Here is a 14,837-nt window from a genome sequence, read left to right on the forward strand (position 1 = left end):
CATCCATGGTGTAAGTTAAGGATCTAAATTTTCCATATGGGAAAAAATCAATGTCCCCAGTGGTATTTAGTGAAGAATCTATTCTTCACTGATATGAAATGGCATATAGTGAGTATCGGTCTATGTGTGTATGGGTCAATTTGAGGGTCATATTCATACTACAGTCTGTTCATAGTATAATCTTAACTAGCATAACTTTAAAGTAAGTCTTGTTATGTAGTCAAATATAGATTTTGGAGCAAATGAATAACACAACTGAAATGGTAGTGCTTTTGGTGACTATTAACAGGCTGGAAACATTAAAGGAGAGATGTAAACTAACAGGATTTCTTTGGGGGGGTGGATTCAGTAACCCAGGTAGGGTATCACAAAAACTTACATGGCAGTACAAAAGGATAGAAGACAAGGATTTGAAAAGGTCATTTCAAAGAAAATATAAATAAGGGTTATTCGGCTAAAAAGATCAGCAGACAGGAAGAAAGCATGCATGTAGCTTTAAGTTTTCAGGGTTGATGTCTGAGTGGAATGATGTTATTGTGGAATGATGTTATTTTACAATGGGCTATATTAAGAGACCTAGAGTAGGCATGTGTGTTTGAACTCACATAGTTGGAAGTCACCTGATGAGGATAAAATGCAGGGATAGAGAGTGAGACAGAGGGCTGAGCTATGGGTAATTTTCCAATTTAGGGGATGAAGGAAAAACATGGAAAGAGAAAACACCTTAGAGGACTTCATAACTTCAGGACTTTTTTTTAAGGCAGCATGCCGTGGATCCTATCGGCCCAGCTCATCTGGTGTGACTGTTTCTTTTCTCTGACAATCCTCAAAGTCCTCAGAACCGTTTCTGGTGTGCTGGAGATAGCATTTTGAAGCCCGCCTTCGGCTAGTCCGGAGGGGTCTGGAGTCCTGAAGTCCTTCTTATGTCTGGCTGCAGTTCCCCAGATTGGGCGCAGGGGGCGAAATCTGCGGCGGCCTGGCAGGCGGGCGGGGGCGGGAGGCGCCGCTCTCTCTCGGGTCAGACTCTCTCCTCCCAGCTCCCCAGCTCCCCGGCTGGATCCCGGGCTCCCGGGCTCCCAGGCTCCCAGCGCCCGGTGGCGCCGGAGCCCTTTCGGTCCGCCAAGCCGAGGCGGGTGCGCGGCAGGCCGCAGGAGGCTGTGTCGTGGAAAGCGCTGGCAGTCTGCAGCCCCGCAGAGCCTGGAGGCCGCCCTGATGGAGCCGCAGCTCCCGGTCGGAGCTCAGCCTCTGGCAGTATCCGTCTGAGAGAAGGGGGAAGGGGAAGGGAGGCCACTCGGGCGGGGGGAAGGGGGCGCGGGCCGGGGTGCCGTGCATCTGGGGGCAAGCGGAGCAGGGGAAGGGGGCGGCTCGGGAGGGGACACTGGGGGAACCAAGGAGGACGGCCGGTGTGTGCCCGCTCCCCCCCCCCCCGTGTCACCCTTCCTTGGCTTAGTTTGCAAGAAAAAAAAAAGAGAGAGAGACCCTTGACCAAGTGCCTGCATATGGTGGAGGGTTTGGAGATGAAGGGTCCCCTCCGGGAGCCTTGCGCCCTGACCCTAGCCCAGAGGAACGGGCAATATGAGTAAGTAGCCACCTGACTCCCACGGAGGAGAGAACCTTCTTCCATAAACCTCCCCGAGTCCGAAACCGCAAGGAGCCCCCCACCTTGGCCAAGCAAGCTGGCAACAGGTTCACAGCCAGGTGTGAAGAGTTAGCACTTCCTGAGCAGAGGCCTCCCATCGCCAACTTCTAAGCTGCAAGATAACTCCAGGCCCTGTGCTCAGTGGAAGGGCTCAATGGACAGGGAAGCAGGAAGCCTGGGTTCTTAGTTCCTGCACATGTGTTGTGTAACCAAGTTAATAAGGCTGTCTGAGCCTTGCTTTCTTTCTTCTTAAGTTGAATAAAAGCATAGACTGCTTTATGCCTTTTGGAGTTATAATTGGGGGATCATAAATACAAAAGTGGCTTACAAAGGAAAAGTGCTGTGGAAATGCTATATTGTTAATGTTCCAGACATTTCCCCCATTCGACTGGCGCTTCCAGTCCCTGGATCCTCTTTTTCTATTTGCTTGAAGGCATATTCATTAATTCACTAATTTGTTGGTATAGGGCAATAACTGTCTCACCAGACTGTACTGTTGGAAAGAAAAGCTAAAGAAATGCATAGAAATAAAGTGACATTTGACATTTTATCAGTGCAAGTCACCTCCTTGGACGATAGGAGCTCGGTAAATACTTTTTGACTGGTTAAGCAAAAGATTATTTTGATAAGCTATCACACAGCTGCTAACCTTGTGCCCTTGCCAATAATGCTTCATCCTAAGTTTCCATGGTTACCGTTACATATCGCAGTGCCCTATCACTGTATATGTTCAAGCTACTTCCCTTGGTTCACTGGTTTCTGGGAATCAATTTTCCTCCCTGTTTAACAATTGTTGATCACTTAAATCTCTTACCATTGGATTCTGCATGAAAAAGTGCTTGTTTCGGGCCCTACTTTTAAATCCTATTTCTCAAGCTGTCTAATTCACACAGAAGAAAAGAACTGCCTGCCTGACCTGAGCTCAGCCGGAGCTGTGGATGTCACTGTAACTAATTGTCAACTAAATCTGTGAAGTAGCTCTTTCCTCGATCCTGCTTGGTTGGTTGTGTTGATGTGAGACATTCATGTTATTTTCCCTAAACTTTATAAAATCCAGAAAGAGTCGTTTAATAGGAATACATTTAAGGGAACAGTGACTTGAACAGTATGGTTCCAATACCATGCTGAGAGGTGGGAATGGTGTGTAGAAATGGAACCAGCACAAACCAGTAGATTCTATGTATCTTGGTTTCCTCTTCTATTAAAAACAAAGTTAAAAGAATCAAGTGGAATCGCTACATTGTTGAAATAACCACAACACAGGAATTGCCCCTCCCTTAGTGGGAGCCAGCAGGTGATCTTGGGATAAGTAATTTGTTCTGTCTAATCTCTTGTCCTAGAAGAACATCGAAACTTGGCATGGGGAGCACTCTTGACTATTTCCCTACAGAGAAATCAAATCCTTGTGGTCTAAGTCTATACAAATGATAAGGGTCCAGCAACAACTAATGTGAAATGGCCTGGTGACAGCACTAAGCATTTATCATGCCCTTTACAGATCTAGAAATTGAAGTTAAGTTACTTACTCTGTTACAACGTTGCATAGCTGAGTTCAAAACCTATGCAGTATAATTCGGAAGTCCACAGAGAAATTTCTTGTTTTGTTTTCAGCTCTGGCTGTCCTGGAACTCTTCTGTAGACCAGGCTGGCCTTGAACTCAGAGATCTACCTGCCTCTGTCTCCAGAGTGCTGGGATTAAATATATGGCAGTGAAATTTCTTCTGAAAGCATTCATTAGAGACACCTAAAACTATAATACCATCTATAAGCCTCACAGTTTTTTTCTCTCCAGAAGTTTTTACTTTGTTTTTTTTTTTTTTGTCTTAGAACTTGAAGCCTATCTCCATATTTAGATCTGTGGTTCTGAATATAGAAGAGCCTTGCTTGAGAGACCAAAATGAAAAACAAAATATGGAGTGGGGGGGACAACCAAATGCTAAAATGTTTGTTTCTTTTGGGGAGTTTCATTTAGAAATTTACCTCTGCTTATAAAATTGTTCACTTATTCAACCAGCAGTCATTGAGTATCTATTGGACTGTAGACAGAACTGGAGCTCTCAAGGAGCTCCAGGCAATGAGGAGAAATAAATGTAACTGCTGTCTGAGTGTTCTATTGGAGGGACAAACTAAGGGGAGAACACTACTGGTTCTGCTTGGAAGTATTTGGGAAAGGCTTCACAGAGGAGGTCATATTTGAACTGGGGCTCGGGAAGAAAAGAGGTATTCTTGAAAAAAATACGAAGAGTATTTGATGTGGGAAGGAGTCGATGTTTACAATGGCTGTTTACCAATTAGGTTATACCTTGATTCTGTGCCACTAAAAAGAAGTAATAAAAAAATGAGCCCAACATGGTGGCATGAATCTGCAATCCCCACACTTTGGAGTCTGGGCAGGAAAATGAACTTGAGATGAACCTGACCTATATACTGAGTTATAGGCCAGTCTGAAGTACAATAGTGAGACCCTGTCTCAATGGTGTAGAGAGTGAGTATATGTGAATTTAGAAGTCTTTCACTTAATACTTGGGAGCTGGATTCCTTCGTGTTCGCATAAAAATACCAGCTTGAAGTTAGAAACAGAGGATGTACACAAAGGGTGTGAAGGCAACCCACTTAGAGTTTTGGCTAGCTTTTTGGTTTCTGGTGTTATTTTAATTGGTCAAGGAATGACTCTTTTTATTCTTCCAGCAACCTGCATGTATGTGTGAAAGAGACCGAACCCTTCTTTGGTCAAAGACATGAAGCCAAATGTGAAAAGCTGATGATACTCAGATGAAGTTGCCTCATCCATTGATTCAATGCACATGAGTGTCTGTGGTATGACAGGCTCTACACTAAGCACTAAAAATACCATGACAAAAGATAGCCATAGAGCCTGTCATAAGTGAGTTCCCTTAAAGCTATAGGTTCCTCAGTCTGATGTTTATACCATGAAGGTGTGTAACTTATAATGAAGAATCTTAAGATTGTTTTTAAGACAAGGACTATTATATATTCTTTATGCATGTAAGCCAGTTTGGGTGGTCAGAGATTGATCACCACTATTATCCTTTTAGCCTTTGAGCAACATCTACCAATTGGGATACTCAGATGAAGTGGACTAATGCAGCAAGTCTAACAAACACAGATTAGATTTGTGTAGCCAAATAGCAAGGTGTTTTGTTATGAAAGATTCGGCATTTTCAGTAGCTCTTCATTGATGCATTCTTCTGTGTTCCAGGTTAATAATCCAGTTGCATGGGAAGGAGCAACATGTCCAAGATGTCATTCCTATAAATAGCCACTTCAGATGTGTACAAGGTACTTGCTTTAATGACTTAGCTAGTTTAAAAGGCCTTGCTTTGACTGAGCTGAACTCAAGGAATCCAGTGACAGAGAGGGAGGACTGATGACCAAAGGCATTAAGACTGGGCTGGTTTAACCCCCAGAAACAGCTGACCTGACAAGGGTTAGCTCTTGAATCCCAGACTGATGCCTGGGAATCCAGCATGGGACTGATCAAGACCCCCTGAATGTGGGTGTCAGTGAGGGGGCCTAGGTAATCTATTGAGCCTTGGATAGTAGATCAGTATTTATCCCAGGTATACAAATGGACATTGGGCTCCCATCCAACAATGAGAGATGAACTCTCACCCTGAACTCTTGGGGGAGGGTCCAGGCCCTGTCCTGGATGAAATGACAGACTATGGACACCCCCATGGAGGGCCTCACCCTCCCTGGCGAAATGAGGGGATATTGGGAGAGTGGGAGGGCACAGGAGGAGGGGAGGGAAATGGAGAGGGACCTGGAATTGACATGTGAAGCAACCTTGTTTTGAATTTAAATTTAAATTTAAAAATAAAAAATACCTAAAAAAAAGAATAGACACACACACACACAAAAAGGCCTTGCTTTGGTCATTAATGCAGTGTATAATGTCATACATATTCAAATTTGTCACTGCATGTAAAATGAAGTATATTACTCTTCACAGAAAAAGTTAACATTTCTAACCTGCCATTGAAAAGATAAGTGTTATGTTTAAAATGCTGAAGAATTATATTTTAAAATATATATGTATATACCACCTGCTCCCCTGAGTAGGGTTGGAGATATGTGTAAGTAATCTTTTATGATGACTGGCATATGTGGATTTAAATGACTACCTTGGGCTTCTGCCCATTGTAAAAGATTCACACATTTGGCACTTTGTTTCCAAAGTGCTGGATTTAAGTCACCTTGGTAACATGAAGTATCAGATTGTAATATCTCATACTCAGTTATGGTGGTTTCTCAAGTCTTGACATTGGTGATTCATAACTCTGGGGAGGAAATACTTGGCTTTCTGCCCTCACATTGAGGACTGAAAAGAGGAGTTTCATTTGCTACAATGAAACTCAAAAACTGGGAGAGCTGTATAGGAAGTATTGCTCTAGAGAGAAAGCTGCTTACTAGACAACAAATGGATTATGTCTCCCAAAGGTCTAGTGCTTCTTTCAGGGAGAAGCACTCTATGTCCAGGGCAGAGTCCTGAGAACTTGAGTCCCACCTTTCACTCTTTATCTTTTCGCAACAGCAACATGCATGACTGTAAAAGGTCTGGAAAGAGCAGCAGCGCACAAAGAAAACAAGTCACCTACGTTCTCGTCCTTTAGAGGCAACTAGCATCTATTTTTCTCTGTGCATGTAACACATCATTTAAGCAGGACTCACCCTATGCAACATTTTTCCTCTTATCTACTTGCTACTGTATTGAGTGTTGTCCATGCTGTCAATGTCTATATGCTGTTCCATTTTATGCTCATAATCTAATTATTCGCTCTGGTTGACATCTAGATTACTGTTCACTGGTATAAATAGTAATGGAGTGAACATCTCTGTACATAAATCTTCCCACATATTTATTATTTGCTCAGGATTTATCCCTCTAAGTGAATACAGTCAGTGCATATGACTTTTAAAACAGTGTGTTGAAAAGAAAACAAAGTATGTATTAAGAACTCAAAACTACTGAGCTGGCCATAGTGACTCACACCTATATCCCAGAAGAAGGCAGAAGCAGGAGGATTGCAGATTAGAGGCCAAGCAAGAATCCCAGGCTAGACATGACCATGTAGTTAGACCCTGCCTCCAACAACAAAAAGCAGAAAGAACAGGGAGAGGAGAAGAGACGGGAAAGGAGGAAGGGAAAGAGGAGTGGTGTCTACAGTGTGTGGAAAAGCAAGTCAGCTATTGAGTCTGCCCTGTGTGGAAGACATTCTCAACAAAGTACGTGCATGCTGTAATAGGTTACTGCACACACCTTACTTTATAAGTGGCAGCCTGATGCAAAAGAGGCAAAGGTTTTAGTGTCCCAGCATCGTTTCGGTCTTTCCTACGACTTCTAGGGTCACATTTCTATTCTTTTTAATAAGAAGTAGCTGGCCAGCTGCTAGATTGCGGTGGAAAACATGTATGCCATTGTTTCCCCCATGACAAATTGAAATGTTATGCCCTTGGGTTTTCATTTCCTTTCTACTTCCTGACTTGCGTATCTGTTTGGAAAACTAATCACTCAGAGTTTTGTGGAACTAAAGGGTACCACAGAACAATGGTGAATATAGACTGTCGTCATCTCCTACTTACATCACCCTGGAAGAGACAGTCTGCAATTAGACAACTTAGTTCCTTACTAATTGCTTTCTTGTACCCGAGTAGTAGAAACCTGGTGTTGAATCTTGTGTCATGAGGGAGCTAGAAATGTGTGTAGCTTCCCATCTGATCAACAGAGATCCTGGTTGATTTCAACTCAGAACCACAGTCAGCCATGAGGCAGTAGCCTGTGCTCAAATCTAGGGAAGGCAGAGAGGAAAAGGTAGGTTGAGTTCAGACACTCGGAGAAAAAAAAAGGAAGTACAGGAAAACCAGCGAGAGAAAAGAGAACTCTAAACTTGCAAACAGCTTGTGGTGTCTTCTTTTTTTCCCATTGACACAACATTTGTGCATATTAGAGAGCACAGTGTAACAATTTGAAACATGTAATGATAAAATTGAAATAACATTTCTTTGTATTGGGAGCCACCAAAGTCATCTAGTTATTCTAAGATCTGTAATATTGTGTGATATACTGATGTTACCATGTTATGCTATAGAACACCAGAACTTAGTCCTCCTATCTAACTGTACTTCCTATCCATTATTCTCTCTCTCTTGATCCCTTTATCCACTACTCAATCCTAATATCTAGTACTTACTTCTACTCTGTGCTTCTGTGAGATCAATATGCGTCATTCTGTAACTGACTTATTTCCCTTAGCATAATATCCTCCAGTTTCATCCAATAGCCAAAAAGACTGGATTTCATTCTTTTTGTCCTTAAATAGTATTCACTGTGTGGTGTACACTTTATCTCCTTTAGTCATCTGTCTGTGGTCACTTCAGTAGATGGATCTTGCGAATAATGTTCCAGTTAAGACAGTACTCTATAAGTGTCCGAAACTTCTTATTGAGTATGATACCTTTTGGGCCCACATCCATTCACTGGATTCTAAGAGGGAAGAACTTGAAGTATACTCTACTCTTAGACAAGGCAAAAACAGAGATAATGAGATCATTGACAAAGTTTCAGAGACTGTGTCTGAGTTGAAAGAATAACTGTGTGAGAATAATCCTGCTCTGAGGCATATAGCCATTCCCTGACTTTCTGTAAGATCTAAAGAACACCGAGAGCTAAACTCCCCTTCACTTGCATGAACATGTTACCACGTTCCCTACTATTAAGTCACCATCCCTTGCTTTTCTTTGAAGAGCTCCAGTTTGGCCCTTGATCAGTTCTTTGTTTGTTTGCTTGTTTGTTTGTTTTGAAAGACTTTTTTATAATATATTTAAATTAGAAACAAGCTTGCTTCCCATTTGTTTGTTTTTTAAGTTGAATTGTACATAGTCTTTATAACCTGGGGCCATTAAAATTCTTTTTAAAAATATGCCAAACAAAACTAATGAAAGGATTCTTTAATGTGTTCTAAGACTCAGAAGGGGTGACTGGGCGATGCTGTTATTTAGTTATGAAATAGTGCTTTGGTGGTAATGAGTAGTTTTCTCCTCTGTGATTCTGTTGTGTTTTTTTCCTCCCCTCAGAAGCAGAAGAAACTCTTTTGATTGATATTGCTTCAAACAGTGAGTATCTTTCTGAATGGAGTTGGTTGTCATTCTACAAATACTAACTTTATTACTCTATATTTAAGAAACTTTTGGGGTTACATCTTATATTTTGCCATCTCATTCTGTAGTCGCCATTTTCTTAAGGCCACCCCACCCATTATCCTCATCTCTCAAAGCCATTCCATCTGAGCCTGAGAAAACACAGGTAGCCGCTAAGAATCTTTATGAAGCTGAAATGTGCTGAAGAGCTTTAACTCACTTGCAGCTGCAAGTATTGCCACTACCGATGGCATCACTGCTGCAGGACTGATTAATTAATTAACTGTAAAGAAGAGGTAGGAAAAGCCTTAAAGCACTTAAGGTTTACAGGTCACTTTTTTCTGTGTGTGTGTGTGTGTGTGTGTATGTGTGTGTGTGTGTGTGTGTGTGTCTATATATGCAGATGAGCATGCATGTGTGAGTATATGTGTGTGCATTTGTTTGTGTTGAGGCCTTGAGCCAACAACAGTAGGTAGCATTTTTAGGTGTTATCCACCTTTGTTTTTGAGACAGGGATTCACCAGCTTGAAGTTCACCAATTAAGCCAGGCTGGGTGGCCAGTAAGCACCAGGAACCTACCTGCTTCTGTATCTCCAACACAGATTACAAGTATGCTCCATCATTTCGAGCTTTTTTACAAAGGTTCTGTAGATCAAATTCAGGTCCTCATGCTTAAATGCCAAACACTTTACTGACTAAGCTATCTACCCAGCCATATTAGGTATTTTTATGTATGTATGCATGTATGTATGTATGTATGTATTTAGATTAAAAATACAATTACATTCTTTTCCTTCTTCCCTATTCTCCCTTTAAAGTCCCCTGCTTCCAATTTCTTCTACATCCCCCCTACTCTCAAATTGATAGCCTCTTTTTTATTATTATTGTTACATAAGTGTGCATGTATGCATAAGTGTACAAATACAATCTGCTGAAATAGTTTATGTGTATATGGTTTCAGAGCTGACCACTTTGTATTGGATAACAATTAGGGACTCATCCCTGGGTGAGGCTAATTCTCCCTCTCGAGACAGTCATTAGTTGCCTTTTCTTTGTTGTTAGCATGCAAAGGGATAGATTTCGTCATGGCATTTTCAAAACTACTTTGGGTATATTGGTTTTCCTCCCACACCAGCCTGCCTCCGTCCTGCTGACCCCGTTCTTCACCTCTCTGCTCGTCCTCCTGCCTGCACGCCACATACATTCTTTTACCCTGTTCTCCTCTCCCCACCCTTCCCTTAAGATCTTTTCCTCTCATGGTTCCCTTTCCAGTGTCATAACCTGTACCCCCGCACACAGATGCCCGTGTACATATTAAAATTTAGGCTCTGCACGTGAGGAAGCACATGCAGCATTTGTCTTCCTGTGGCTGAGATACTTTGTTAACATTGTCAGTGTAATTTGTTACACCCATTTTCCTGCAAATGTCACCCTTCTGTTTCTCTTTGTGTCTGAATAAATGGTAATCTTTTGACTACTATTATATTGTAGACTTTTCTCCCACCTTCTTTTTATGTTTTTGTGTAAATTCACAATGATTCCACCTATTCCTTATATTACTTTGAAAGGCACGAAGTCCATTAAATTACTTGTTCAAGCATTCTCTTTTCTGTTTTGAAATAATTTGTGTCCTACTTAAGCCCTGTTCCCTCAAGGCCTCCATTCATCAGAGGGAACATGGTCTTCTTTTTGCTGTTTCTGTGCTTTCATTTTTCTATCAGTTAGATGCAAATCACTGACTTTCTGTGCAAGATGTTCTGTGTTTATCATCTAATTGTACTGTGCTCTGGAGAGGAGAAAATGGGCACTTGATTGCTACCGTGACTACCGTGTGGTTGCTATGGAAAGTGTATCTGGCCACATGAATCTAAATCATATGGTTCGCCTTATCTCTTGCTTGAGTTCGTGGATAAGTAGAACTTGCCATTTAGCTTGGGGCTACAGGTTGTACATAATTTTGTTTGGAGACGGTCTCTGCCCTTGGTGCTGTTAGGCACTATTAATTTGTATTGAATGGTTTTTTACCTTGGGTTTATCATTACTTTCTTTAATTGTAGAATATGGAAATCTTAAAGGCTGATCCTAACATGTTATGTAAACCTAGCTGCTAGCTTCTGTTGCAGGTATCCAAGACAGAAAATAACACAAGACAGAATCTGTGTTTTCTCGTAGCTAGACAAGAGAAGACAAAACAGCAGCAGGTTGTAGATGTAGTTCAGCTGATAGTGGGCCCTGGTTCCATCCCCAGCATTACATAAACTGGGTGTGGTGGTCCATATCTGTAAACACAGTGATTGAAGTGCAGGAAGGAGGGTCAGGAATTCAAGCTTATCCTTAGTTACATAGTTAGTTCTTCCAAGCTAGCCTGGGCTACATGAAACCCTCCCTGTTGTTGTTGTTGTTATTGTTGTTGTTTAAGAATACAGGATCAGGGAGAAGTCTCAGTAAATACATTTGCTGCACAAGACTGAAAGTCTGAGTTCAGCCCCTAGAAAATAGTACCCTTTGTTAATGGGCAAGACTGATTTTAGTGTAAATGTATATTGTCTAGATATCACTAGTAAACATCTTGAAAATGATTTTTCTGGTTATAAACTTAGTGCATCCTAATTATATATAGTTTGTGCCATCAAAAGTTTTGAAGTATCAAACTAAAATTATTAGGTAGAATGGGAAAGATGACTCAGCAATTAAAAGCAAGTATTGCAATTGCAGAGGACCCAAGTTCAGTTCCCAGTACCCACTTCAGGTGGTTCACAACTGCCTATGAATCCAACTCCAAGGGATCCAATGCCCTCTTCTAGACTCCACAGACAACTGCCCTCATACATGCATAACATACACACATAATTAAAACTAAAATCTTTGAAAATTATCATATAGTCTTGGTTATACTGTAGCTAACATTGATATTGATTTCTTACTGCTTCAGATTATATTTCCAAATAAATGCAATCCTTCTACACAGTTTCTGTGGGAAGGTTGTAATGCTAAGCTTTGACCCCAAGGGCCTGGTGCATGGTAAACATGTGCTCTACAACTGAGCTATACCCCTGCTGCTTCATTTACAATTTTTATCATGGATTTTCACTCAACACTTTACCATGACATTTCCCTTATGTCATTTAAAATGATTTTAAACATAATTTTGTTGTTGTTCTTTGTTTGAGACAGTTCTACCTATCCTAGGCTAGCCTTAAACTCCTTATGTAGTCAAAGATGACATTGATCCTCTATCTCCCCAGTGCCAGGATTAATGTCTTATTCCACCATGCTTGGTTGTTTAAACATCATTTTTAATAGACAATATTCACATGTCAATCCCAGCTCCCTCTCCCTCCCCTTCTCCCCCACCCCCTACCAGTCCTCCTAACACCACACCCCATCCCCCTCCGCTCCACTGGGAAGGTGAGGCCTTCCATGGGAGATCTTCAAAGTCTGTCATATCATCCTGGGCAGGGCCTAGGCCCTCCCCCAAGAGAGTCCAGGCTGAGAGAGCATCCCTCATTGTGGGATGGGTACCCAAAGTCCATTTGTATGCCAAGGATAAATACTGATCTGCTACCCAAGGCCCAATAGATTGCTGAAGCCTCCTCACTGACACCGACATTCAGGGAGTCTGGATCAGTCTTATACTGGTTTCCCAGCTATCAGTCTGGTGTTCATGAGCTCCCCCTTGTTCAGGTCAGCTGTTTCTGTGGGTTTCACCAGCACAGTCTTGACCCCTTTACTCATCACTCCTCCCTCTCTGCAACTGGGTTCCCAGAGTTCAGCTCAGTGTTTAGCTGTGGGTGTCTGTCTCTGCTTCCATCAGCCACTGGATGAAGGCTCTAGGATGGCATATAAGATAGTCATCAATCTCATTATTGGGGGACGGCATTTAAGGTAGCCCCTCCAATAACCAATATTTCACCATAGCTATTTTGTCACAGTTTTATTAAATAGTTTCTTTATTAAATTAAATCATCTTGAGGGAATATAATAATCTCTTTATTTGGTTACTCTTTTATAGCTCTCAGTAAAATCTTGTTTTTTTTAAATGTACATCAGATCTTTGGGAATTTCATGGTGTGTTTGATTTGCTGGTACTGTAGGAGTTTTTGTTATCATCTGATTGCTTATTACTAGCATATTGAACAGCTAGTGAGTCACAGATAGTTTATCCAGACACTTCACTTAATTAGTTTGTAACATTTTTGCTGGTTTTTCAACTTTGGTACATAGATAACCTTAATTATCTTCAAATAACTATCCTGCCTTATTTCTAATATCTATAGCCATTGACTGTATCATCTCTTACTGTACCAATGAGAATTTGAGGACCAATGTTAAATAATGGTGTTAATCCTTGTGTAGCTCTTGGTTTTAGTGAGGGTGCTTCAGGTGGTATTTCCCAGTTAAAGACATTCTTGCCTGATGGTTCTTTTAAAAAATTAAGAAATTGCATTTAAATCAGACATGGCATGTGCTTGTAGTCAGAATATTTGGAAGTTTAAGCAAGATGGTCATGAATTCAAAGCTAGAGCTATATAGCAAGTTCAAGACCAGCCTGAGCCACACAGAAAGACTCTGTCACATACTAAAACCAACAGCAAAAAATGCATTTAAGTTTTTGCTGTTTTGTGAGTATATATTGAATTTTATTACATTTTCTCCCTGTTGTTCATGGAGATGGATATATTTTCCGTTTCTTTCCTTTATATTTTATGACCTTTAGATGAACCCTATTATGCTAATTTTTAAATATTGCCCTACCTAGTTTATTCATTATTCCACAAATATTTGTTGAGTGCCTTCTGCCTGTCAGACCTGGCTGTAAATCCCACAAAATCATCAGAGCATAGCAGAGATAAGAGTCCCTTCTGTGATTTTTGTTGCTAGGGCCATAGAGATGCCTATAATTTACTCAATAAACATCTGAGTACATTTGGGATACCATGCACTGTGCTAGGCTCTAAAGACAAGAGAAAGCAACTCACTCTTGGTAGATCATGTATTTTAATACAGGAAAGTGACTTTCAGCAGATTAGATGCTTACACGCATATGGATTTGATAAATACTAACAAGAAAAAGTGCAGCGTTTACAAGAAGGGTTACTAAATTGGGCATGGTAGTCAGGCAAGACATTTACTAAGAAGAGACATTAAGATTGGAACAGAAGGCCTAAGAGACGGGCAACAACTGGTGGGGTGAGGAATATGGGGGGTCATGAGACTCCAAATTTAGAAGTACCCTGATACTTTCTGGGAAATAAAAGACTAGGGTGCCTGGAATAGGGCTTAGCACTAAGGCAAGAGAAGATATAGCCTGATCCAGTAGAATCTTGTAAGCCACAGTGTTGAATCTACATTTTTAGATTTCAAAAATGAGAAGTTAGGGATTTTATGCTGACATAGCATCACTTGCCTGGAAGCAGAAAGACCACTTAGGAGGCTACTTTGGTTGTATATGCTAGAGAGTATGGTGATGATAGAAATGGAGAGAAGTGAGCAGATTTGGTAGATAAATTTGGAAGTAAGATCAAGAAGACTTGGCCTGGGTGTGGGAAGTGAGAAGAAGAGAAGTGTCAAGGTTGAATACATGGTTTCTAACCGGAACTTAGGTCATGATGCCCATTTGCAAAACTATATTGAAGATGGAATGAATTTTCCTTCGAGAGGACCATCAAGAATTCATCTTTCAAAATACATTTTCTTATTTGTTTTAGAATTTTATACAATACATTTTGATCGTTTTTACCTACTCCTGGGCATGGAGTTATCCTCTACAGGGTGCTTGACCTACCAGGAGCCACACAGTTAAATAAAACTGACTCTTCCTCCCCTTGAAGCCATCAGCTGTCCATAGCTCTTCAGTTAGGATTAAGGGCTCATGAGCCCCTTTACACTTGATGCTAGAATGTTGATTGGCTGGTTTTTAGCAGGTCCTATGCACATAGCCACAGCTTCTGTGAGCTGGAGCCAGAATGGTCCTGTCATGCCAAGAAGACAGTTTTGTTTCAATCTCCCCAGCCTCTGGCTCTTTCAGATGATCCCTGAG

At 41.3% G+C, this 14,837-nt stretch overlaps 1 protein-coding gene across 4 annotated transcripts in view; it reads left to right on the plus strand.

Annotated features, from left to right (window-relative positions):
* Nucleotides 1-985: 985 nt before the first annotated feature.
* Ocrl (OCRL inositol polyphosphate-5-phosphatase) overlaps nt 986-14,837 on the plus strand; it is a 54,072-nt gene continuing 40,220 nt past the window's right edge. For all 4 annotated transcript variants that reach the window (XM_040744572.1, XM_040744573.1, XM_040744574.1 and 1 more), the window contains exons 1-4: nt 986-1,251; nt 1,500-1,579; nt 4,860-4,939; nt 8,735-8,773. In XM_040744572.1, the coding sequence (XP_040600506.1) occupies nt 1,213-1,251; nt 1,500-1,579; nt 4,860-4,939; nt 8,735-8,773 (238 nt within the window). In that variant the 5' untranslated portion in view covers nt 986-1,212. The remainder of the gene's footprint in view (nt 1,252-1,499; nt 1,580-4,859; nt 4,940-8,734; nt 8,774-14,837) is intronic.

Source organism: Mesocricetus auratus, unplaced genomic scaffold (assembly GCF_017639785.1).
Source record: "Mesocricetus auratus isolate SY011 unplaced genomic scaffold, BCM_Maur_2.0 Super-Scaffold_100003, whole genome shotgun sequence".
Classification (NCBI taxonomy): Eukaryota; Metazoa; Chordata; class Mammalia; order Rodentia; family Cricetidae; genus Mesocricetus; species Mesocricetus auratus.